This window comes from Aythya ferina, assembly GCF_964211825.1.
Source record: "Aythya ferina genome assembly, chromosome: 18".
NCBI classification, from domain to species: Eukaryota; Metazoa; Chordata; class Aves; order Anseriformes; family Anatidae; genus Aythya; species Aythya ferina.
The window spans coordinates 2,745,013-2,772,332 of NC_140317.1; the positions used below are offsets into that span (position 1 = coordinate 2,745,013).

General features: G+C 47.2%; 1 protein-coding gene across 1 annotated transcript in view; it reads right to left on the reverse strand.

The window, feature by feature from the left end:
- The window catches only part of STX8 (syntaxin 8), a 96,851-nt gene extending 70,789 nt beyond the window's left edge, over positions 1–26,062 (reverse strand). The window contains exons 1-6 of the mRNA XM_084492194.1: positions 25,690–26,062; positions 25,485–25,584; positions 23,490–23,584; positions 22,047–22,157; positions 12,639–12,763; positions 10,860–10,952 (exon numbers count right to left, since the gene is read on the reverse strand). Coding sequence (XP_084348320.1) covers positions 10,860–10,952; positions 12,639–12,763; positions 22,047–22,157; positions 23,490–23,584; positions 25,485–25,584; positions 25,690–25,706 — 541 coding nt within the window. The 5' untranslated portion in view covers positions 25,707–26,062. The remainder of the gene's footprint in view (positions 1–10,859; positions 10,953–12,638; positions 12,764–22,046; positions 22,158–23,489; positions 23,585–25,484; positions 25,585–25,689) is intronic.
- Positions 26,063–27,320: the final 1,258 nt, after the last annotated feature.

Sequence of the window (27,320 nt, forward strand, 5' to 3'; positions counted from 1 at the left end):
GCAGTACAATTATTTTATCTGCTTTTAAGTGATCATAGGATGCTCTAAGATATCAACTTCAGCATTTTAAAAGCATCCCATGCCATGTTTATGTCACATTCCCTTTAATTATGTTTGACTGAAGCGCAGTTTTGAGCGAGCAATTGTTCCCAGCGCTCATTTCTGCTTTCATCTAGCTGCACGGAACTGTGTTGTACCCATTCTACAAACACTTAGCCGCAGGGCTAATTTCAATTCTTGAGCACAGCCAAGTATTACCTGCCCTTTCCAGGCTGTATCTACCAGCAGATTTCACAAATTGAAGCAGTATTTAGACAAGCCAGAAAGCCCCACTTCCTATTCAAACGCTGCACAATAGAGATCCATTTGCGCACGAGGAGTTAGCAGAGCAACCAGCTTTATCCTGCTGTCTGTTTCTTGCCGTGGCCAGAGCACTACAAGATGTTTCATTTCATTTCATTTTCTGGTTCTGAGAGGTGCTGATTACCAAAGCGATTCCATATGTTACGTTATTTATTGCAGAACAGATCAGCACAGACCTGAGGCTGCCTGGCAGCTGACGAACACGGCCGGGGCTATCAGATCCCGGTGCGGCCACCACGGGCTGCGTGTTCAGCGGGCCCGGGACGGAGCAGCCCGAACCGTGGCTCTGGTGGGGACATCCCTGATGCCACCAAAGCCACCCCAGCTCCCTGCCTGCACGGCTCTGCCACCCCGCAGGCAGCACAACCCCACCAGGCTGCAGGGAGCATTGCCCCGTGCCCAGCCTCCTCCGGGGCTCTCCCCACCAACCCTATATCCCACCCCGCCACCTCCCCTCAACTCCGCACCCAAGGTGATTCTCACACTGTATCTACCTGCTCCTAAAGAACAGGGTCTAACACGGGAGTTGCCGAAACCCCTGCATACAAACACAGCCACCACGGCCCCTGCAGGATGAACTCTCTGGCACTGGGATGTTAAAACGCAGCATCCAGCAGCTCAAAATCACAATGCAGATCCTCCTCCTGGTGCCACACCTGCAAATGGTTTCTGTTGCCTACCACCCTGAGCCCAGCTCCCCTGGGGACACCAAACTCGCCTGCTATCATGAGCTGCACTGAGCACCAGCTCAGTGTTGGCCGAGCCACTGCCAGCCAGCTCACCAGAGGGCTCCACAACAGCATCCGAAGACTAACATGCTCTACTCAGCATCTGGGAGAACACGAGAGGCAGCAAGGAGAGTTTCTTCATTCAGACACGAGGAGAAATGAGCTCGAGTCACATTTTGAGATAATGAGAAATACAGGAGAATCTGCAGGAGAGAATTCACCAACTGACTCAGCGGTGAGTAAATTAGGTTCAAAGCACTCTTTGGATTCCAGCAATACCTCACGATAACAACTCGGCCAGAAACATGGTTTTCTTATTCTCTCCTGTGTTGTAACCGTTCAGGTTTTGACCCTACAAGTTTTCTGGGAAATCTATTAAAAGCCTATTTAACATCCAGCAGCCCACTCACCAAAATCACCATGACGCAGGAGCATATGGTTCCTACCAAGCATGACTTTCTTCTAAGCCTGAATATTACCTTCTTCCCAATAATGCTTAGGCACGCAAGTTATCAAGTGACGCAGGACAGAGGAATCACCTACTGCTTCCCCATAAATCCTCAAAAAATCCTCTCAATAAGGGAAGACACAGAAGAAGTGCTGAAATTAGTCTTATAAAGTCTAAGCTCTCAAGCTGCATTTCATTGCCACAAATAGGATATAGCCTAAAAATACTGTTTTATTTTTAAATAAGTAGTGCTTAATGATTCAAGAGCAAAATATTGCCCAGAGACAGCGATGATATATCATCATCTGAAAATGCTGAAGCAGAACACGCCTCAGACGCATCCTGTTCACATTGAACGCAAGCTTACAGAGAACAAGCTAGAAACAGCTTGGGACCCAGTCTCTAGCATGCAATTAAAACCTTCCCCAATTCAGCTAAAAAAAAAAAAAAAGAAAAAAAAGATAGTACTCATGGAGAATGAGGCAGATAGATAATACCAGAGTACTATCTGTGAGGGTAAAATAAATAAAGTTCTACAGAAACTTCCACAATAGTCTCCTAGGGCTGCTAGGACAGGCAGTTCTACAGGGGACAATTTATTTTCTGCCTTTCTTTTCTACAAGCAGAGGCTGGGGTATATAATTCCAGTTGCTCACAGACAGGTATGCAATTTACCAAAAAGGAGCTGTAATGGAGAACAGGCTGGGCTTGTGCCTTTCTGCTTCTTTACGATGCATGACAGACAGTCACCATAAGAAAGTAAGAAAGCAGGCTAGGAAAATAAATCCCCTCTCTAAGGTCTCAATTTGTGATTTTGAACAGGGAAAAGCTAAATTAACATGGAAAAAATCATCAGAGTGTTAAAATATCTACAATTACAGTTAGGTTTTGTTTTCTTTTTAAACAGCTTAAATCAAAAGCCTGAAGAAGCAGATGGGGGAAAACCTCTCTTTTGCTAACAGTTGAGGCTTATATCCCTATTACAGCTTTCCATAAGCCCTGCTACAAAACTAACGACAAGACTTAACGATCAAGACGTTTAAGATCATAATTCTTATCACGAAATCCTGCAAGGCTTAAAAAAAGGAGTTAGAAACTAATTTTTCCTCAGCAGTAATTTCCCCAGCATTTCGGATCACCATGAAGACAGATGAAGGAAGACAGCTTCCCCCCCACACAGCGGTATGGGTGAGGTAGGGATTGACTAACTGTGGAAAAATCCACATAATTGAGAAGACAAATGTTGAACAGTTATTTTACGGCTTGAACTATTCAAGGAAAAACGCTCTCCGTGCCAAGAGGCCAGACAGGCTCATTGTGTATGTGTGTTAGTATGTAGGAGCCCAGTCAAATTTCAGAAGTGTAACGCTTTCATCCTCATCCAGGTTGTGCCTTGCTGGTTTATCTGTTTCTGTAAGCACTGCATAAAGCTAGAAAAAAACACCAAAAGAAAAAGTATCATCTCCCATTATTATGTGTACACAGAGCGTAACAAAAATACACACACAGGCTCAGTAGCGTGACCAGCTATTAAGGCCATTTGTTGCTTCCCATGAGAAGGCCTATTTTCAGTTGCTCAAAATGATGAAAAATTTTTACGACTCGGGCTCGAGATTCCCAACTTGGATGTCTGCTTCCAGATGAATTTTTAAAAAAGAATATATTACAGTTTTAGCCAAAACTTCTCAGCCATTTCGGAACAATGCTGTTTTCTCCACGTTCAGACTCTCCAGTGGCCTCAGGAGCCGCAGTACCCCAATGCCTTCCCATTAGCACAAGTTAGAGGGAGGCGGAACAGGACCCAGAAGGGGAACCAGTTGAGCAAGAGCGCTGGAATACTGAAGGGTGGTTTCAAAAGCGAGGATGAGACATTCAGAAGGGGAGATTAAAGACCGGCTCAATAAAGCAGGAGAACAAGTCTGAAGGAAGCCAAGCTGCAGCAAAAAGAGGCGGGAAAGGAAAAGCTGGAGGAGGTCACAGCAGACAGTGAGAAGTTGTCTGGTCCATCTCCTGCTCTAACTCGGCTCAAGCAACGCCACTGTGAGGCACAAACATGTCCTCGAAGACATTGCGCAACCTCCAGACGCCGACCGCCTCGCTGCTGGTGGCGGGCTCCCCTGCTCCATGGGCCCGGCGCTCCAAGCGGCCTGCAGGAACCTCACGCTCCTGTCCCAGCCCTCACCTCTTGAAGCGGAGCCACCCCAGCAGCCCATCTTCTCCTGCGGGTCACACCTCAGTGTTTAAGTCACGCTTTTGCCTGCCCTTGGCGCCATCCCCACCTGGTCCACATTACCTTGAAGAGTGCGGGACAAGCTGCACGCTGCCCCTTCTCAGCGCCAAGGCGATGGGGACCACGTATTGTCCAGGCAGCAGTGGTTTGCACAGGGCCCTTTCCACAGTATTACACTACTCAGCCACGTTCAGGGTGTGACCCCATACACTACACTCCCCAAGTTCTTCCCCTAAGGACTAGTTGCTCATTTTGAATCAGATTAATCCTCACAGAAGCGTCACCCTTTACAGGTAGCCTGACTGAATTTCACTCTAATTCGTCAAGATCATTTGGAGGAATTCTAGCACTACTCCCAGTGCAGCTGCAGTCTTTCCCATTCTTGTATTACATGGGAGCTGAATAAGCACGCTACATACTTCATCATCTGCGTCCTTTAGGAAAGAGCTGAACAGAACCAGCAAGACCTATGCAGCCCAACTCAACACAGCCTTCTAATCCAATTATGAATCACCAGTCCTAAATCTCTGAGTATAATTATCCAATCAACTTCACATCTATTGAAGATGACTCATTTGAACCCTCACTGCCATGGACGACTTACAAGAATGTCTTAAGAATGGTTTTGATTCTGTCTCATAAGTCAAACTGACGTCTACTTCTTTTCCCCTACTCATAACACTCTTCCATAGAATGAATTCAAGCCTATTTGACACACCTGATTCTTAAAAGCGAGAGCCACTGCAGATCTCTCCTCCCATCAATACTTACAAATGGCCGTTTGTCACACCAGAGCGCCCAGCAGTGTTTGGCTGCTGGAAACCCACCTTACCAGAGCCTTAAAGGGAACACAAAGCCGCTTACGCCTCATTCTTAACGCTGCTGTCAGCAACTGTCTGGGAAGCCCACTGGCAAGACAGCTCACACCTCCCATGCTGCTCCGCATCATCCAACACCGGTAAAATTACCCCGTCAGCCTCCGCTGCAGAGGGCCCTGCGTAGGTGTTCTCATCTGGCTGCTGACCCACGTTTGGAGACAGATCCACACTGCACTTTTAAGGTTTTGCCAGTTTTCTGTTTAAGAATGGCAGGGAATTTTACATCTACACAAACACAGGAAACACTGAAGCAGCGAAGTCACGTACATAAAAGGTTAGGAAATAAAATAATGCTGTTTTGCATAGATCCTTTTTTCATCTTGAAAAAATTGCACATTGCCTTCAGCAGGCAGCACAGACAGGGCTTAATTCTTTGGCAGATACTGAGTATTTTGTTTTGTCCTCCTCATCCAGCACAAGGCTGCATCTCTTATGGGCTGCACACCGCTCAAACTCTGCTCTGGAGAGTTAAAATCTTCCTTGTAGGCCCTCCAACGACCCTCTTGACAGGAAAAATGAGTGTATTTTGATTTTGACAGCTTCCTTGGGATATGAAACACCACCAGTCCCAACTCAGAAGGAAACAAGAAAATTAATAGTTAAGGTGTATTTTGGGTGTCCAGTAAACAAGGTTTTGAACCTCTCACAAAACTGCACATACAAAGCAAACCTCCCCTGTCCTTCCGATCAGTACTTCGTATTGCCCTGTACTTCATCAAACCCAGGGCACAATCCTCACTGATTTCTGGGAAGCACCAGTGTCAAAACCTCTTCAGACCCTACACCGTTAGGTCAGATACCCAGGAGGAAATCACTTTCAAGAAAGCTTGGTTAGGAGGGGTTAACCAGCATCACTCAGAGCTCCCAGCAGAAGCAGAGATGGTTTTATGTGCTAAGGCAGTGTTCTGCTGCTGTTGCCATAAAAACCTTTTACAACTGTTACCTTAATCACTAAACATTTCCCCACACCTGGAAGAAGTGGAGCACAGACTTGACAAATAGTTTTCATCACTACATAAATTCAATTCAACCCAGAAGAGATCGAGTCGTATGCACAAAGTGAGACAGGACCTGCAGAAAAAAATGTGATTGTTTTAAGCCTAGAAATACACACGAGGAGAGTGTCATCTAACCTCAATTTTCGCACTCCCTAACTTCTGAGTGTTCATATTGAGACTGAGTATTCCCCTATTTAGATCACTGATGATAAAAGGCAACGTTTAACATGCGTGTTAATTTTTCCCCTAAGAAGGGTTAACTCCAACTAAACAGCATGCAATAAAGACAGAACATTTCCCAATAAAACTGAAGTCATTTCTATTCTATACAATAAGCACAGGAAGCAAAATAAAAATCTATCTGGATTGTATGAGGTCAGTCAAGCTAGGGATGGTTATTTAAAATCTGAATATTAAAAACACATGCTTCTCTTCAGAGGCTTTTAAAGAACCTGAACCTGCTGGCGCTCAGCATTTCTCAAGGAATGCTGAACACCTTCAAAACCACACCAGAAGACTCGAGCCACCTCGCATGGGAGGTCAAAGGGTGTAGGATTGTACTCTATCTGATGAAAACTGTTTAGACAAGATGAACATTTTCAAAAATTTAAAATTTAATCTTTAATCATTTCTTATTTACAAAGTAATCCTAACAATGAGGTAATATATCCACTGCTCTATCGGTTTTAGTCTCATAACTCGCACATACTCCATATACAATACTAATTAGTTTGTATTATATCAAAATGTTCTTAATAAACAGAAACGCGAAACTACTTCAGGGTTCCTTTTTCATTTTGATTATGCAATCACCATGTAAAAGAATTTCTAGGAGGAGCATTTCACAAATACCAAGCGGGCTCTCTGCACCACAAGCAATGGACTTGTGATTGAAGACTGCCCTAGGAGGTACAAATCGGATCCCTGATGTCAGATCCCTGATGTAGAAGTTGTTTTCAACAAGCCACTGCATCACCAAGAACACTTTCACTCCTTTTCTTTGATTTCACAATACTTCTGTACGTGTACATGGAGCAACCGCCAGAACAGGGCTTGAGTGGCGTCAACAGATTGTGCTTGGACAGCACCGTGTCAGCTTCACAGGGACAGCTGAGCCGAGTACACCTCAGGCTTGCACGCTGCCCGCTAAGACACAGCAACCTGTCTGCAAAGCTATTAAAAAAACAAAAACAAAAAATGCTTTTTGTTTGGTTTTAGAAATTTGACTGGTGAGAAATTAAAAATCTTACATAACTGAGTAATCTAAACACCACTATGACAGCTCACTTACTTCAGATCCATTTTGGTTAAGAACATCCTGAATATTCACTCTGTGTACAGCATTCCCTTGACCAGCAAAAGGACATAACAGTCGTCTTTTTTTTGCAGCTCATCCATTTATGAACACATTTATGCTCTGACAAGTTTTAAAGGGGCAGGAAGCAAAAGAATCCCATTTGAATACCAAATGGGGAGTAATATGGTAAAAATGCCAAACACTACAAATTTTGCAAGCTACCAGTATTTACCGTTCATCATTAAGGGTTGTATATTCTCATGCAAGCATGCCACAATGAGAAAACAACATCTCTATAAGGGTAAAACAAACGGCATTTAGAATTTCTGAAAGCATTCTTCCAAAATTATTGCACTAGATTAGATTGCCTCATCAACAGGGCCAGAGGACATTTGCACTATTTTCTTGCCCTTTTTTTTTTTTCATGTAACAGATGAAAGGAATACAGAAAGTTTTCTGGGGCCAAAATCGGAATTAACGATGGGAAAATTCTTTTGCTAATCCCCCATCTCTCCCACTGCTAGCAGACTCCCGAGGCTGGAAAAAAAACAATGTCTCCTGGTACCCTGCTTCTACTTTGCTCATCAGTGCAAAATACTACGCTCAGGAGGTTTGAAAAGGACCCTCAGCTTAGCGCAGAGCCATAAAATCTCAAGGACAGAGCTATAATGAAAATCTGAGTAAAGAATGACATGAGACTCCAATTAAAACTTGGAAGCATCGCAGTGAAATCAAAGGGTAGGATTCATTTGCTCAGGGCAGATGTCTGCAAAGCAACCACCTCCGTCCAAGCCCAGGCTCACTTATGATCAGTGGGGAAAAACCAGGCTTTTCCAGGGCACGGCTGCTCCGTCCTGAGCTGGGCGCATAAGGCAGGCTGGAGGCATCACATCAGAGGAATCCCTCTCGGTGCCTGGCGGCTGGGATGGCAGCTCAGCCACCGGCTGAAAGGTGGGCTCAGGGGAAGCTGTGTCCCCCATGTGTCCCCCAGCCTGCCCGAGGATAGGGATCAAATCTTCTGCAGAACCCAAACTTCCCCGGATGGCAGCAGCTGCCCCACGAGGCTCATTTCCAGGATGCCTTGAGATGCCCCCTTACAAACCTCGAGCATTACTCCTTGTCATGCCTGTCAGCCCACCAGTGAAGTAAAAATAGATACTGCCAAGTAACAACCCTTCTAAGAGCGAGGTTTAATCATTTTTCAGTCATTTAACAAACACAAAAGAATTTACACGTACCAGCTCTACTCAAGAAGTAAACTTTGCATAATTAATCTGGATGCCTCCACTACTTTCTGCGGCTGGAGAATCTGCAAATGCACAGCTACACCAACAGGCACTCACGGGAAAATGCCTCCGGCTAGCCTGAAGAACTGGGAAGTGCAAATAGCTCAGCGAACAGAGAGCTTGAACTGCTAGGGAAGGAAAAAAGCACATTGTCTGGAAAATAATTACACTTATCCAGTGCTCTGAACTGTGTTGCGTTAACTATCAGACATCATCAGCTACTTCTGAATTAAGTTGTATTTTATCACAAGCTCTAGCTCCAAAGCCAGAATGAGCTAAAGGCACCTAATTAGCTGCAGAAGGTGGGAATGTCCAAAGCAGGTTAGCCATGTGGAAGTCGAGCTTCCCACAGAAGCACAGTTTGATGGAAAATTTGACTCAAATAAAAAGAAATATTGATGCAGCACTTAATGAAGATGAACTTCCCCTGCCTTGCCACAATACAGACGATGCCATTATCACTCAGCACGAGGAAGGAAAGAGATTCCGAGCAAGGGGAAATTACAGGGCAGTTATGCTCATCAACCTGACAGTGTAATAGTGACACAATATTGGCAAAGTGCCTGAGAAAAGTCTGCGGACAATTAAGCACAGGGCATAAAATAAGATGCGTAAAGGGAAAGTAGACGTTGGAAAATATTGCTAGGGATTTCAGCTTTTCCAGCGTGCCAGAGGCATGAAACACCCTACCATATCCCCCATATCCACAAAAACAAAGAATTGCACCAAGTCAGAGAAAACATGAAAGTTCAACTTGCTTGGTAGTAGAGAAGCCAAGCACTCAGTGCTCTGACCCTCCCTCTGCAGAAGTCAGTCTGCTTCCCTACATTTTCAGGGTGCCAAAGACCTGTAAACAAGGCACTCTACGTGACTGGTAGGCAGGCTTTATTCTTATGATTGTGGGGCAGTGAGCAGCACAGGCAACTCCCCATTTTCCCTGCCCTCAGAACCTAGTCTGCAGTCAGCAGCAGGCAATCCTCACCACTTTTTACCCCCAGCACTTGGGAAAGCTTTTCTTTTGAGAAAGAGTTGCTTGTAGGTCCCAAAAGAGCTCATATGAAAACAAAGAATTTTACTCTAGGCTTTGTAAATAACTGCAAGACAAGCAAGTCAAACAAAACTGGCATAATTTGCACTATTTGTGAAAAGGAGGGTTAAATACATTCCCAATTTCAGAGACGTTTCAAGGCTTCATTGCTAGAAAAAGCCTGGTACGGTCACGCAGAAATGCAATGGTACAATGCACATAACCTTCCGAGTCCCAGAACATAAGGATCTGGGGAACCTCCCCCGACCCCCAAGAGAGGGAAATGGGACACAGATTATATATTTTCCTGATGAGAAACCAAGGTTTCACAAAGAATTAGTAAACACACTCATGCTTCCCACCTGTTTTCTATTTAGAGAAAAAAAAAAAACAATTAATGTGACTTTTTAAACAACAGTTAATAGAAGAAACTTATGAAACTGAGATTTCTAATTGAAAATGTCTTTACTCAGATGAGGCAGAGGATCAAAATATGACAAGAGCACTAAGCATAGTTTCTCCCAGCTGTGCAAACCATTTCTTAACAATCTTAAGATTAACAATGACATATTCTAGACATTTCTCATCCCTCCTGGATTTAGCCAGAACATGTATACAAGGCAAACACGAGAAAGCCGCAGCCTCACTTCACTCAGTTGGAACGGAGCTCCCAGGCAGCACTTTCTGTTACGTGATTGTTAATTCGGGAACCCCCTCGCTACGAGCAGGCATGCCGAGAAATACAAGGGAAAAACACAGGTCCAGGGAGAAGCTGATTTAAGCGTATCATTTATTAGCAAGTAAAAGGACATTTACCTTCTCAGTGGTTAAGCACAACACAACTCAAAGATAAACCATATGGCTCAAGTCTTTGTGCAAGGGAGAAGACTGGCAAGGCTCCAAGGCTCTAATTGAACTATTACCATATTGTAAGAAATGAAAAAGTCAGAAAGACTAGAGGAGCTGCTCTCCTAGGGACAGCTGATGTCAGGCAAACAATTAAGTGAATAACAAAGCACATTTAACAGGAGAGCAATTCCACCATTTGGGTACTGGCTCTGTTTAAAGAAGATAGGTACTACTCTATTTCAATATTGCCCTTAACTTGATCCTACTTTCAGTTCATGAAGTCTTCAAAAGCCAAATTATTTGTAGCAAACAATGTAATGCTTCTCCTTTAATTGCTGGCACAAGATTTTTCCATTCAGCTAATAACTAAAGACACAGAGCAAGGATGTTCAAATGAAACTCAAACAAATAAAAGATTGCCATTTAAAAAAAAAAAAAGTCATTAGAATAGAATCACTGAAAAATGCAGAAGATCCAAGTATAAAATGAATTTTGTACTATGTAAAAACGATCTCCAATCTTTTTTTTCCCAAAGACGGTTTTCATAAAAATATACCAAGTGTTACAAACTTTATGCACAAGTAAGGCAAAATAAATAGTTCATGAATGCATAGAATCTGCAGGATTCGTTGTTACAGAAACCTTTACAGTATTGTCTTGTTACTTTGTGGGTGAAAAAGCATGCAACTGTGTGAAGACTAAAAGAAATGAAATGGTCTTACATAAAAATAAGTCTCTGTGGCTCTTGTTCTTACCATTCTGTTCATCCAGCTCATTCCCAATTTCCTGTCCCATTTGCTTTTGCCGGGATATGATTGAAGAAAGAGCGTCAAGTCCAGCATCTTGCTCTGCATCAGAAATTACATGAAATTATGTGGAAAAAAAAATCAGTAAGCCAGGCAATGTACCACAAAAGATGCAGAAGTGAAGAAAGATCTACTCTGTGTTTTAAGAGTTAAAAGGTATTAAGAAAAAGACATCAACACAACATGAAAATGAACCCTTATGGCAACAACACTCTAAAATAATGTGAATGATGGGTAATTAATTTGTCTGCTCTGGCTGGGACATTTAGCTGAGGGTCCCAAAAAATCCAAGAATTCGACATCCAGCTGTTACTCAATCATAAATGTAGGAGATTTTCTGGCACACACATACAGATCCCTGATTAGCCTTTTTAAATTTTCCAAGAAACTTTTAACATGAATAAAAGACAAACAGGTGATGCAAGCAGCAAAGAATTCAAATAGATTTTTAAAGCTGCAAGAGGATACAGAGCGCATGGAAAAGAGCCTGAGACAGAGGGGACAACGGGGGCAGCTGAAGTTTGAGGTGCTCCCATCAGCTCTGCAGGCACTCCTCTAGGAAGCCCCACGTTATCTCTGCTCTTGCAGTTTGGTGGTGCTGCACAGCCCTTTACCAGCACCTTAACCATGACGTGCAGCTCTCCGTGCCCAGCAAAGTCACGAAGCAAAACAAGGAGAGGTGCTGCAGGCAGGACTGTTAGCGGTCTGACAGAGTGAAAAGCAGCGATGCTGCACAGAGCGAGACTGCGTGAGAGGGCAGCTGGCTGCAGCCAGAGAGCCTAAAGCCATACAGGATGATCAGAACCCATTTGTTTCCCTTAACAAGCTGAAAGCCTTGTCACCGATGCCTTTTTTTAGCCTCCCCAAAGGGATATCTGGGATGTAATCAAAACTGGAGCTTGAGGTTTCTCCTGGGGCATCCAAATAGAGTTTGTGCCATTCTCCTGAACCGTAGCTCTAACCTTTGCTCACACGCAGACTCGAGCAGGCCTTATCTGGAGACTGATTTCACTTGATCATTTCCAATACTTTAATTACACAGGAATTACCTCATTACCCACCTGGGATCCTCAGGCAGAAGCTTTCCAACACTGCTAAAGTTAAGGAATCTATTCCTTATGAATGCTGAGGGCCAAAATCTTTTTAGGTCAGTTAATTCTTACCTAATTCCAATTCTACGATATATCGAACACATACCTCGCTTGAAGCACAGCAGCAATACCACTACAGCCAGTGCAATTAATGAGATCTCCACTGCAAACTCAAACCATAACTACGGGCAAAATCACATTAGTCTTGTGAAAATCTCACCTGCCCAGGGTTAAATCAAGCTATACTCAGGAATTACTCGCTCAACTTCACCAAAATGCAGACAAAAGACAATCATTGAATTACTTACATCTGACTGTAAAGAAACCTTACAAGTTCATGTGCTCAGAAACACAATTAACTGTTTCAGTGGTTTATGTGCTCCCCTGTCACAGCACAGATTACTCACTTCAATCCAAATGGAGACAGTTTTGAAAAGCTGCTTTGAGAAGATGTTTCCAGTTAAGAACACTGCAAGCACAATACGGCTCCTGCTAACACAGGAGACAGCCACCTGGAAGTACCATGTTTGACAGCTCCAGATAATAAAACTTCAGTGCCGGTTATTGCATGGATTTTCTAACAAGGGCTCTCACAGAGTCTTAGTGATGCTCATAACGTACAAAAGGACTCTTTTACCTTCTATGATCCTCCGCTGCTGCTGCCTGATATCGTGAAAGCCAAGCCCTCTGGTTTCCTCAGGTTCTTCCAAGAGCCACGGGTTGGTCACGCCTCGTTTGATCCCTCCAGTCATTAGGCTAGATCTGAAAATAATTTCATTAAATAATTCTCAAGTTTTAAACAAAATCCACACACTCTAATTCATGCATGCAAGACTGGCTGGCAGAGATGGAACTGCAAGTATCTGTCACGCTCCACACCGTTCTCTGCAATCATAGAAGAAATTAGCCAGAAAGAATCCACTTATCTCCAACAACAAATGCATTCTGCAAGCTCCGTAACACTGCCTGAAAGCAATAAAGCAAGAAGAGAATTAATTTTGCACCAAACAATTAAACTACATGGTGAGATGCATACCATACATTCTATAATCTATTCACATTAAGTACACTGCTTGCATGTAGAACATGTAGCATTCATAACTGTTACAAAGAAAAAAAAAGAGTTACTGGAAATCAACATATTCTTCATGTATTTGCTCTGCAATCGAGCCACAAACTTCTAAAAACAGCGAGGTACAGCCTGAAAGTTTCCAACAGTACAAGGATCGGTATGCCAATGCAGACACAAAGCAGAGAGCTTTTCCCTGCACTGCTGGTTTGCCATGAACATGAAGACAGGCACACACACACTTAACGTGAAAAAGTAATCGATGCACAGGTTTTCTTTTAAAGCACTCATGACCTGAGGGTGTTCACCTCACAGACACTTCCCCGGTTACAACAGAACACAAGTTCTTCATGCCCACAGCACCTACATTCTGTAGCGGAGTGAAATGCCCTTTAAGTATTTTTCTCTATACCAGATCTCTGGTTTCCTCCTTTCAGCTTCTCATTTGTTTCTGCTACAAGATAAATGTTTTATGATTGCCTGAGAGACATTTGGACCCAAAACCGCAAATCTGATTTGGGGTAAGAGTCATTGACGAGACTGGATCCTCAACAGCAGCATGGAAACAGGATTAATCTCTGCTTTGCTTTTTTAATTTCTGCATTTTATTCTCAGTTTTATCTTTACCCTCTTCTTTCCCAAATCATTCTCACAAACAAAGCAAGAGCAGGCAGCATTTTTAGTACCTCTCAAGCAATTCTCCCAAAATCTCAAAGATGTGTTTTATTACACTGAGACCTATTTATTTTATTTTTAATTAAGTCCAGGTCCCTTCTCCACAGCATGGACTGAAGCGCTATATGGTAATAATATATGCTTGATATCATTTTGTGATCAAAACCCTGTATCAAAGCAAGTTCATGTCACAAAAGTATCGGTACAGATGGGAAGAATTAAATGCATATTGTTAATACAAGGTTCTACTGCAGAACTCTGCAGAAGGGTGACCGAAGTTTTACAGCAAAGGTATTTAAGCAAAAGCCACGATTTGTGCCTAGGAGATCCCTGAGGAATTACGGTGAACTAGAGACATCTCCTGGCCATGTGATGAATCAACACTGCTGGAAAAAAATCATCTCTGTCATGTGAGTTTTGGGCCATCCATAAATTAGACACACTTCATGTTGTGTTCACAGCCATTTAAATTTGAGAACCTCTAATTCCTTCTCACTTTAAATTTTAAATGCATTCACTTAATTTCATCTTAAAGCAATGGATTTGTCAGAACCAAATAAGTGACATTTGTTCCTGCAACACTACGAAGTGCTTATTGTTAACCACAAAATCTCTCTTAACCACCCTGATGGTGCTGGGCCATCGCTCTGGAGCAGACCCCAAACTGCCTCCTGTCCCAGCAACCACCCGGCTTTCATGGGCAGCACCTGGAACAAAGAGCCGGGGGATTTCTGCACGTCAGTTCTCTGCGCCTCCATGAAAACTCACGGGTATTTATCGAGCTAGGATCAGGTTTAATTAAAGATAACTCTGAAATACCATTTTACACATTACCTAGATTTCTCCATCGCTTTGGAGGGTTAAGCCCACTCTTACTCTTCTAGTCTCAGGTTCACAGAGCCAAGTGTAACGACGCATTGCACTTCTGTAGACAAAGATCATTACAGCCACAGTCCAGCAGTGCAATTAACAAGCACACACAATCTAGGGTTAACAACACCTGACAAAATTGCTTAAATAAAGCAAAAGGAACATAAAGCTCTTTGCTCGCTAAGAACACAACTATTTCTGCCTGTCAAAAAAGCCAAGGCAAGCAAATTTGAAATAATTTGCACTCTCTCTCCCTCCCCCCCCCCCCCAGTAATCTGCCCTATTCTTGTAGGTTGGGTCATGACAACAGGTCTGCTCGTTACAATAATCTTTTTGACATGTTTGGTAACTACCTTCCCACACAACACAGCAGAACTTCCTACTTCCTCTGATCTTCCCATGTTTCGCTTTGGTGGTGTGAAGATTAAAGCTTATCCAATTAGCCACCCACCGCCTCCGCCAAGTTAATCACGTAAATCTTTGAAACCGTCACAGAGCAGTGGAGTGTGCGGATAGCTTTTGATTATAGGAGCAGATTTAACTAATTATGAGGCTTAGCAATGTGCCCAAGTATAAAAGATGATGGGGTTTAAAATCAGGGGGCTATGTCATTGCTTAACAAGTGAGGGCTTATCTTTCAGAAGGCATTGTTTCACCGATAATTCCTATAAAACTTCCCGAGTAACTTAGATTAGTCAACCAGTGCTTACTTTAGACCAAGGCCACACAGCAAGGCTTACGGCTTTAGAAGACTGATCAGCACGACTGAATTTTAAACAAAACCTGGGTCATATGACAATCGGTTGCAGGATCACTTGAGCATCCCCTTAAGGATACAGTCGTACAGTAGAAGTCTTTGAAGCACTCCGAGCACCTCTGCTCAGCTCCACAGGTCAGCCCCCGCAGAGAAGGCAGGTATTCTCTCACTTACGGTTTAACTGCTCACACCGGCAGGCAGGGAATTTTAGGAAGCTCCGAGCTAGTAAATCAAACAACAAGTATGATGTTTTAACTTAACTTACAGAACTTTTAACTTACAGAACAAAAGCTCTCCTCCCTGAAAAAACAAACAGGAGACACGGCATGAGGACGAGCTCTTCCGAGTGGCCCCGGCACCTTCCCAAACGGGGCTGTCCCCAGAAGACCCAAGGAGACCCGAGGCCCGCAGGACGGGCAGCGCTGGCACCGTGAGTGAGAAGGAATCAGCACCTCTCATATGCACAGGGACGCTGTGCTGCTCACCACCACTTTTCTACAGCCCCACCGACTGCTCCCCCCGGCTTTAAAAACCACAAACTCCCTGCCAGCTACACGGCTAGCAGCACACCCGGAGGGCACGGCTGCTCTGCGGCACCTCCCAGCCCCCTGATTCCTGCCCACGACGCTGGTGGGGCAGCTCCTGGCTGGCAGGGCAGAAGGGCAGCTCCAGCTCGTGCAGACACCAGGCACCCACCAGGGAGCAGCACCACGCTGGGCGAGGGCAGAGTGGGACCCACACATGTAGCTGGGCACCAGCACACCCGCTCAGGCTGGACGGGGTGCTCCTGCAGCAGGAGCATCCCCGGGGACAGGGACCTTCACGACACGGCTCACACCCATGTTTTAATTCCCTGGGACTTCACTTTTCCATGCAGACCTCAAGACATGCACCCCAGGGAACACTTCCATGACAGTGAGCTCTCAGGTACCACCACCCTCCTTCTACACCAGCCCTTCTTATGCTGCGGTGGCCACAGCAGAGCCACGCACCCCGCAGGACAGTTGCTCAGCAGAAGAGAGCAGTGGGATCCCACAGCCCACTCACACTCCTCTGGGATGAGAACTACAAGGACTCCGGTAAGCCTGCACCAGAACACCCTGGGAGTGATGCTGGTGCAGGAGCAACCTCGGGCAGGGCACTTCAGGGAGCTTTGAGCAAACTTAGGAGGCAAAATGTAAAGCAAGCAGCTCAGCCTGGAAAGCTGCCCTCCTACTGACAACTTTTCCTGAGGCTAACGAGCATTAACCACTAATAAAAGGCAAGCAGGCACAATCTGGAGCACAATGCCTAAAAGTGTGGGGTTTGACTTACCTTCCTCTGTTGTGTTTAGATACAGAGAAATCTCTGCAAAAAAACAGCATCTCTTTGCAGCTCCTTACAGATCCATGTGCGTACGGCGTTCCCATAACCACAGTCAGGCTGACCTCAGCGAGGACCTTGGAGAGCCCCTGGGATGCTGAGCACAGACCAAACCGCGGGAAGGCTGCACACCTTCCTGGCACCTTCCTGGCATTTCACACGGACCCAACCCCCCCGGGTTTTGTGCACAGCGGTGCACAGGGCGCTGCTGCTCGCGGTCACACCTGCACACGCTGCCACCCAGGGAGCGCTTCCAGGTGACGAGTGCTCTGCAGGGAGAAGACCCAAGCACAGAGACACAATGCAGTGGACGAGAGCAACGCTGGGACAATTAGAAGCATTTTTTCTTGTAACTACATGGCCAAAGACGTATTAATCCTGGAAAATCCTGCCCCAGGCCCTTGATTTGATCCCATGACTCAGGCATCAGCACTCTCAAGCATCGGTTTCTGAGTGGACAATTTGCCTCTTCTTCCACCCTTTTGAGAAACTTTTTCATTGATCTTCTTAGACATCAGGCTAATTGCATCTGATGTCAGAAGACCCTAAAAAGCTTCCATCAGCAGAAAGATATGTTAAAGGCACGTCAAAAATTACTGCTTTTTAATCTCCTTTTCCAAAGGACATCTGCTCCTCCATAAGCAAGAGCCAGATTCTCAAAAGCTTTTAAACACCTAGCGGCTCATGGACTAACGTCAGGCACTTGATGCCCATTTGGCATAAGGCAAAACATCAGTTTGGATTAAGACCTAAATACCTTACATTCGACAGAAAAGTATTTAAACAGAAAAAATACTGGACGTGGCATTAACGCACGTCCAAAAAAAAAAATAAGAAAAAGACTGTGGACTCTTCCAGAAGTTATTTAGGGTAGTTATTACTTAAGATGCTTTGTGTCTCATGGCCATTAAAAATTTCTGCATTTTGAGAAATTCAAAGAAATCAAAAAGGAATGTTAAGGCACACACAACTTTAATTTACTCACTGGTAATCTGCAAACAGTCCCACACACTGACTCCCTGGTCAGACAGGAGGAGGAATATTCTTGATTCCTTTGCCTCCACAGATGTATTTTGATATTGTTTCATTTCCAGAAAGTCAACGTTTGTAGTTGTTTTTTCCGCTTCTCCCTTTCAAATGATATGAAATCACTGGCATTCCTGCTTCTCTTAAGTCTCTGTTATGGTACCTGCACATATCTCTTTCGAAGGAGAAAAGAGGGGAGACGATTCTGAAATTGCCAATTGAAACCCAATTACAGAAAGCCTGAGTGACCCTACTCAGGCAGAGTCACGCAAACGGTGCAATTTTCTCTTGGAAAATTCCAGTTGCATCTTAATTAAGGCCGACAACGCCGGAAGGGAAACTAACGTTATCCCAAAGCAATATAGCGTCCTGCCCTGTGTTCTGGCCCAAGTTGTCAGTTAGGATAAATACCAAGAGCATTAAGACCACTGTACTTCACAATCAGAAATAGCTTTACAGCAGTTTTCAAAGGATGTAAAACTCACTGAATGGTGACCAAACATAAACGAAGATTAATTCTAGCAAAACCTTCACAATTACAGGCCATGGGGACAATAAATATGTGATCAGTGGTGCAAGAAGGTTAATGAAAAGAAAGACTGCTGGAAAGAAAACGACTTCTGAAAATTTGTGCTGTCACATCAGAGATGGATTAGATACGGAAAACCAATACAAAACCAGAGAAAAGTGTCACTGTTAGAACTTAATCAAACAACACGTGCTGATTTTTCTAATGCAGTGGCTAAAGCTTTCCGACTCAAAAATTTCAGCCTTCAGACACCGTGGCCTTTGCAACCCAATGCAGGCTGTTCCAGGAGGCTGTAACCACTTCAGGGAAACCGACTGCTGCAAACAGCAGCCTAACCCTGCCAGGCACTGCTGTCTTCTGTCCCTGCAAGCCACAGGGCACGCAGGGGGGACAAACTCCTTCCTGACCGACCCACCTGCAGCCTGCCTCATGCAAGGGAAAGGTCTGACTTCCTGGCACGACACTCGGGTGCTGGCTACATCTCTGCCCATACCACTGAAAGCCAGACCTACAAGGGAGAACAGGGCAGGGGTGTGAATTCACCAGCCAGAGAATAGTTGGCATAGTTTTATCCATTTTTAATTAAAGAAGTTAAAAGAGAACTATTAAATTTCGAGCCTTGCAACACTAGAAAATAAGCACTGTCTCTGATGTTATCTTATGCTGGAAAATACTGGTTTCCCTGATCATTTCTAATGGAGCATGAAATTATCATGGGATTTTGGTATTTTCCTCCTGTCTGCCTCAACACCTTAATGCCAGGGCAGCTCGAGGTTCAGCCCTGGCCCTGCCAGCTCCGCAGCCTGCAGGGACTCCTCTCACTCAAGGCCAATTTTCCAGCAGGCACATCAGTTTATGCACTGCTCAGAGCAGACGGGAGCCTTCTCACGCCCCCAGCCCCTGCAGAAACGTTGCCCACTCGGGATTTTACCAGTGTCAGTTGTCTCGGCGTCGGATGTAAAAGCTATCATCAATGCACCACCTGGATTTGCACCACACCCCAGGAAATGCCAAAGCCACTGAGGAATTAGTGGGTGGGGTGAGACCCAATCCCCCCGTTTCTGCACCTGTCGCAGGTGCTGCACTGCCAGCGTACAGGTACACAAAGCTGGCCAACCTCAGGGCAAAATGCCTGCTTTGGACATACCGAACACCCCGCCGGAGAACAAAAGCAAGGAGAAACCAACCTCTGCACCACGGCGCTGAACAGACCCTCAAGGAACGTGCACATGGTAACTTCTCTACAGCAACACCCAACAGAATACAGAACACTAGGTCAGTGACACTTTGGAGCAGGTACAGCAGTTCCTCAAGGAACACTAAGTAAGGAGGCTGGAAAAAAGATCTGGTTTTCAGCAGGAACATTCAGACACAACACCCACATTGCTACCCAGGTTTTTAGCCTAGGACAGCACCAAAACTGTGTCCGCCCTTTCCAAGGGACTGGTTTTCAATGAATATCAGCAAAAATGTTAAAAAACGTGAGGATTTAAAAACACGTGACATTTTACTCTGTCCCAAGACCAAGAGCTGACAAATTGCAAAAAGGTGAAAAACTCACGAGGGCTCTAAGGCGCTGCCTCACAGAAGCACCTTCACACGTGGATGTTTAAAAGGCAGAGCTGTGCATTTGCCAGAACAGGTCCAGTGAATACAGCACATTAGAAAGCGCCTGACATTTAGAAGCACAAGCTAAAATTAACAAAACCCCACAAACATCTGCATTACACGTCTGTACTGCAGAGGTTTCCCCCTGCAACCCTTCAGCGGCAGGTCTCACTGCACCACGGGTCAGAGAGGTGAGGACGAGCTGCTCAGCCACGCTGTAGGGAAAAGTTGGGAAGAGTAACACAATTACCTGCACAGGGATTCAGCTAAAACTGTAACTCCTCCACACAGCAGTACTTAACCATGCCCCTGGACTCAGGACACAGGTCAGTCAGACTCTTCCACCGTGGGGCTTTTAATTTTTTTGCACAAATGCTGACTCAGGCCTCATAGAGATCAAAGCACATCCCACAGTGAATCATCAGGATTTTATCCCTAGACAGACCACTTCAATTCTGATTGATTCCATTCAGAGCCCTAATACTGTGCTAAGGTAGCATTTGCTTGCGAAGGAAGAAGGAAATGACAGCTGCATTTTGTAGACTGTAGCCTGGCTACCAACTGAGGAACAAGATTTATTTATTGCTACCACTCTTCTCCTCTCCTTCCAGCACCAGCTAATTCATTAATCAATTTAAACACGTGTCAAAGAAAAAGGAGTCTCATATTAATATCAGCTTTCGCAGACAAAGAGGCAGAAGAGACGGAGGCTGGTTAGCAGCACTTTCAGCCTTTATGCATCTGCCTGGTTAGCACGTGTGCAGTGCCAGGCTGAACTCAGCATACACCTTTCCTCCTGACCAGTGGGGATGTCACTGGAAACACAACAGGGGGAAAAGAAGAGGAACAAGACGAAAAGAGAGGCTGTGAAAAGCTCTTTGCTCTATGCTCTTTGAAGTGGGAAAGTGCAATGAATTCACAGGAATCTGCTGCTCAGCAAACACACACACTGTTACTTTGCTATTTCAGGGAGACACGAAAGCTTAGATGTGCAGTAGCTGCAAGGAGTTCCTCAGCAAGACACACACGGGCTTACACAGAAAACGAAGCTACCAAAAACTGAGAAGTACACCCAAAGGTAGCAAATACTCCCATGTGGAATTCCTCGGCTAGAAGCTGGTGTTGAAAGATAAAACTCAGAAGCCCATTGATAAGTTGTGAGAACCAACTCATCCTTCTATATTCCAGTGCACACGGAGTTTACAGGCCTGCAAGCTGCAGCAACCACGTTAAAAGATGTCTCGTGTACAGCTCTTGCTACTGAAGCATGTAACAGCTCAGTGGTTTGTATGTTAGGGACACAGCATCTGTGTGACTCCCACCAAACCCACCTCACAGGATGCCAACTGCTTATTTGGACAAGAGGCCTGAGGCTCACACTTCAAGGAAAGGCTCTCCTTTTCCTCCTGATCAGAGGGACGACCCCAGATGGATTATTTCTAAGAACACATTAGGGACAGCAGCTCCAAGTCATTCCAATAAAAAGAGGCTATGTAGGGCCTGCATAAGGAGAGCACAAATTGCAGGCTATTATCCGTAATTATTTTTCCCAGCTGTGAAGGAACTCACTGAAGGCACAAAAATAATTCAGACTGCTTTTTCCACTCAAACACAATCTCTTCAATATTCATGCACTAGGAAAAAAGATTAAGAATAGAAGGTGAGTTTTACAGACAAAGCTCTTCCCTCTTGTCTCAGGGATATTTCAGTCAGCCCCCTTGCTGAACCACCCCCCCAGAATTACAGTCACATCTCTTTTCCGATAACACATCGCTCTGTGCTGTTCTGACGTGCCAAAATAGAAATGAAAATGTAGCGTTCCATTTGACAGGCCTCACTGACTGCTGCAAAATATGACCTTTGGGGACTCGTCCCAACAGTTCTCCTACAAGTCACAGAGAGCTGGTGGCACCGTCAGCCCAGCTCAGTGATCTCTCAGTCTGCTGTTGCCTCTTCCAAGCAGCTCTCCACTCCCTTGTCCTCCTCGGCTTTGGCAGGCATTAATGACATTGTTGCTAAAAAAAGCACAGGATTTCCAAGCGAATGGAAGCGCACGTGGCTACAGGTGAATGAACTCCATGGATCACTTCACAGCTCCGGACAAACCCAACACGAGTCACGCTGCTCACTTAAGGCAGCAGTGTCATACCTTGTCACATCTGGCTCCGGGCCTTCGTTCCTGTAAGACGCCTCAAGTTGCTTCTGCCGCGTGACAAGTTCATCCACCAAATTCTGCCTCCTGTCCCCCTCCATCTGGGTGCTAATGAGACCTGGTTAAGGACCAAGCTTAAAACACTGGAAAACTTTCATACATAAAATAAAGCATTCCACACATTCTTAAAATAAATCTGACCTCCTGATCATGAAAATAACTACAATGGAACAAAGGAACACCCACCAGGAGAGGTGCTACATCTCTGGATGAACCTGCTTTTATTAAAAACTCCCCTCCAAAGTTTACCAACCTCAAAGACAAGGATTCATACAGTGACTGCAGTGTGATATTCAGCTCATCATCTAGCACAGTCAGTGAAAGTGGGAGGCTTTTTACTGCCAAATCAGTTAAAGTGTTAAGAATCCTACATCCAACATAGTTCTGCCTTCATTAACTACTAAAAAGCAGCTGGCCCGCTCCGCAACACTGGCACCAAGATGTCCCAAGTGCTGTGGCTTTGACAGGTGACATGTGATTACTTTTCTCTTTTTTTCTTTAGAGACTTTCCAAAGGACTAGGAGCTCTCTTCCAAGCCCTGCTGCATCGATTATGCAATAGCTGTACTGAGCTGTGTCTGCTTTCTGCCACAGCAGCATTCCTCCGTTCCAAAGCACTCCCTTGGCAGAAAAGTTTAACCCAAGGCCATCAGCACAGCACTCAGCGGGCTCATGCTCTGAAGGGACTTCTGCTACAGTAAGCTTGAAATTAAACATTTGTTCGTTCAGTCCGATCGCTGCCGGACACATCCTCAGGGAGGCGGGCGTGCTTCCCCGAGTCTGAGCATCCCAGAACCCCAGGGCAGCCGGTACCAGAGGAACCCCCTGTCTCACTCCAAGGCACGTCGACAGCACTCTGAAGGTGCTGGGCTCCTTCAGCCACTGCACGTCAGGGCTGGCACCTCCCTGCCCACACCCTGAGCAAGGTTTCACCCTTCCTTTGTGCACACACTGGCACCCCTGCAGCCAGCGACTGAGACAAGAGAAAAGGTAAAAGGCAGCGTGCTTTCTGTGCTTTCTGCTGGATGAGTGAATTGGGCTCACAAGCCAGCCCACCGCGGCAGCACGGAGCACAGGCAAGATGACGACAGTTGCCTGAGGCGAGGCAGAACATCTTGCTTAGCTCCCTCCCAGCAAGAAGAGAACTAAAACCAGCCTCATGCCTGCAGTAGCAGGGATGCTCACGCTCCCCATTCTTCCTACACTATAGCTGCAATAAAAATATTAAACATCACCACTGGCAAAACTGTAGTGACAAAATCTTCCCGAAGTGGAATGAGGAAGAAGCCCTAACTGCATGGCAGAGCTTCGTTCCAATTCCAGCTTGGTTTTGCACTCTCTCCTACACTGGGGAAGGTCGAGGAGATGTTTCCAGGGATACATTTGGTGCATCGACACATCCCGAAGCAGCAAGTCCCTCAGCTGACTGATCTTCTCCTTGAGATTCTGCAGCGACGATCTGATGAACACATTGAGCTGCAGGGGAAGAAAAAAGAACCGTCCGAATTGTATCTGCACAGCATGCAGCACTATTACATGCAGGTGACAAAAAAATTAACTTCAGCTTTACTGGCAGGAAAGGCTCCATCCTCAACCACGACAGCCTGCCTCAGAGCAGTTAACTGGGCTGGGCTGCTTACAAAATGAGATAAAAAGTACAAATTTCACAACCACGCTTCTAATGCATTGGTGCTGTTTCATATGGTGAGCTTTCTTTCAAGTCTTTATAAACAGGCTCCTTTATGGGCAAAGTATTTCAGCACATTTTAATATTTTCCAGTCCTCCCCTCTGATCTTTAATACAAATACGGGCGCCAGCTCCTTCTGCCACTGGGCGTCTTTCTCATGGTCAGAGAAAGCTCGCTGCAGGTTCAGACACTGCCTCCACTGAACTCTTCCAGACTTCAGGACAGATCCCAAAGACATCCAGCTTTGCCCCATTTCCCTTCTCAGTCCCACCTGTGCCACCTGGCCCTTCCTCACCCTGCCTTGCTCACGGCTCGGCCGTGTCTGCTCTCCCTCAAAGCACAGCTCAGCCCTTCACACTCCCGGCTCCAAGCAGGGCTGAGGCTTGCAGGAACTCTCCTCTTTTCCCCACCCCTTCCCAAGTTAGACTGACGCTGTCCTCTGAATTTTTCCTCCAAAATGGTATTTGTTTTCATTCCAACTGCTCAGAATGCTAGGAAAGGCCATCATGGCTGCAACTAACTACACAGCTCTCCCTAATTATGGCTGTATGTGCTTCTACACACAGCATCAGCCCGAACTGGGCTGCAAAATCACCTGAGACCCTCAGGGCTTTAAGCCCCTCTGACACAGGGGGCCTTGTTCCCAAACACGGTGATGAACGGCAGCAGAACTTTGAGGCAGGCCTGAGAGCACGCAGCTGGAGCGCTGCACAGCCCGCGTGCAGACACAGCTCCAGAGCCACAGCGGGGCACAGACGCTGCTAGGGCAGCCCGGCTCACTGCGTGCCCCCAAGCCCTGCCGTACAAAGGAGGTTTTCCCTTCCCGTGCACGTTTCCTGCACTCACAGGCAGCTGCAGAGCGCCGCCTGCAACCAGCACAGCAGCTGCGGGTGTTTGTGGCCGGGCAGTCAGCTCACCTGCACGCTGCCTCTGCTCCTCCGGCCAGAACTCGTGCTGTTCTAACAAAGGCTTCACTGCCATTAAAGGGGGACAGAAAAAAAAAAAGTAACAAGAAGCCAAGGGAAGTTTTATGAACAGCTCAACAGAGCAGAGTTGGCGGATTTTAAGTGCTGCCTTGAAACCTTTCCCTGTTTTTTTTTCCATTGGAAATGTTATGCTCTATTTTTATTTAGCAATAAGCAAGGAGGGGCTTTTTTTAGCCACACTAATGGTCAAACGCTATGGAAATAACAACTCGCTCAGATTCTCCCCGCAAGATAAAGCCCGTCCAAAGTCTTTTACTCCCTTAAACCACCGAGGAGTCACAGAATAAACGCCAGCTCAGCCGCGGATTTCTCAACAGGCGCTTGTGTTGTGGAAACAGCCCCCTGATTGCTGGGGCCGTGTTTGCAGTAGAACCAAGCGCTGCCAGGGAGCCGCCTTCAGCTGCTGCTGGACTGCGGGGACGCCGCGCTGGGAAGCACGGGGCAGGGGCAGGGGCAGGGGCCGGGGCCGGGCAGCGCTGCCCTCACGCAGCTCTCAGCGCGGGGTTTGCACCAAACCCAGCCTCGGGCAGCTGTGGCGCAGGGAAGGCTCCGAGCGGCTCCCACACAGCTTGGTGCTGCTGAACGCCAGCGGGCTGCGGGGATCGGCCCCGGGCACCCGGCGCCCTCCAGACACCGCCCGGTCGCGGGGATCGCGCTGGGGCCCCCCGGGGCACCCCCCCGCCCCTCAGGGCCCCCCCGTACCTGTGCCGGGCTCTCCCCGCCCCGCTGCCGCCGCTCCCTCTCCCGGATCCTCTCGGCGAGCTCCTGCGCCAGGCGGCAGGCGGCGGCGTGCTGCGACAGCCTGCGGACAGCGACAGGGACGGGAAGGGGATGGGGACAGCGCCTCAGGCCCAGCTCGGTGCCGCCCGGCCCCCCCCCGGCCCCGCTCCCCCCCCCCGGTGCTCACCAGGGCTCCGCAGCCATCGCGGCCACCCGGAAGCGCTGCGCTGGCCGCGGCCGTCACGTGACGACGGAGCGCGACGAGGCCCAAACGCCGCCGGCGCCGCCAAACGCTGGGGGGGGGTTGCGGGGCAAAGGAGTGCGGGGCGCGCTGCAGAGAGGTGCGCGATGCACGCTGCAAAACGCAGAGCTGTACGGTGCAGGAGGGCAGGGTGCAGTGCTGCACGGTGCAGAGGCGCAGGGTGCACGGTGCAGAGGTGCAGGGTGCTGACTTCAAAGGCGCACAGCTGCAGGCAGAGTTGCATGGGCACACAGTGCAGAGCTGCACGGCTGCACGGTGCACATCGCGCACTGCACAGGTCGTGGTGCACAGCTGCACGGTGCTTAGTGCAGAGCGCGCAGGTGCACAGTCCAGAGGGCAAAGGAGACTGCGGAGATGCAGAGCTGCAGAGGTGCAGGGGTCAGTGGTGCACAGCGCAGGGTGCACAGTTCAGAGGTGCACGGCGCACGCTGCAGAGCTGCACAGTGCGGGGTGCAGAGGTGCACAGTGCAGTGCTGTGGGGCGCATGGTGCATAGTGCACAGTGCGGGGTGCGGAGGCACAGGGAGCAGAGGTGGGGTACACAGGGCATGTGCACAGCGCGCAGTGCACAGCCAAACAGTGCAGATGTGCATGAGGCACAGGTGTGGGCTGCAGCAGTGCAGAGTGTATAGGTGCTGGGTGTGCAGCACGAGGTGCAGAGGTGTCAGGGGGCAGAGCTGCACAGCTCCGTGGTGCTGGCTGTGTGCTCCATGGCGCAGGGTACAGGGGCACAGAGCATGCAGTGCAGGGGTGCAGTTGTGCACAGGGATGTGGTGCAAAGAACACAGCATGGAGCTGCAGGACACACAGCTGTGGCTGTCCCCAGCTGTGCCCCGGCCCTCGGGCTGACAGAACAATGCACACACACCCATCAGGCTGCCCAGTCCTCCTGTCCCCTCGTCCCAGCCATCTCCTCCGCCAGGTGAGATGCTATTCCACCTGCAGCTAGGGTCCCCTTGGAAACCTTTGCAATCCCCTGGGTGCTACCAGGGCATTCGATGTTTTTCCTAAGACCTGGGGGTCACCGCTCTCCCCCCTTCCCCAGGACAGGTTCTGCTCACTCAGTGCCGCAGTGTTTGTGCCAGAAACATCGGCAGGGAGGTTTATTTGTATAACGCAATCACTTCCCTCTAATTGCTTCTCGGTTTCATGACGCCAGCCCTTCTGGTGTGCAGGAAGCGCTGCCTCCAGTCAGCACTGCTGAGGAACACAGAAATCCTTCACGTTTCCCGTTTTGCTTGTATGGGGCCACCTACAAGCTCTCAGCCCCAGCCTTGCCCCAGCTGCAGCTCCGCAGAGCACTGCTGCTCTCTGACTGCACCCCATGCAGCACGGGGCAGCCAGGACGCTGTCAGGGCACCTGGATGTGGCTGCTGCCATCACGTTACCACGGTCTGGATCAAAACGCACTGAAGCCACAGGGCATGCTGTGCTTTGGGGTTTGGAAGAGCAGGATGGGGAACGGCTGGGATGCAGTCAGACGGCAGAGGAAGGGTGGGGACAGCCCCGGTGTCCCCCAGGCCGTGGGGACCCCAAGCTCTGGGGCTGGGCAATGGC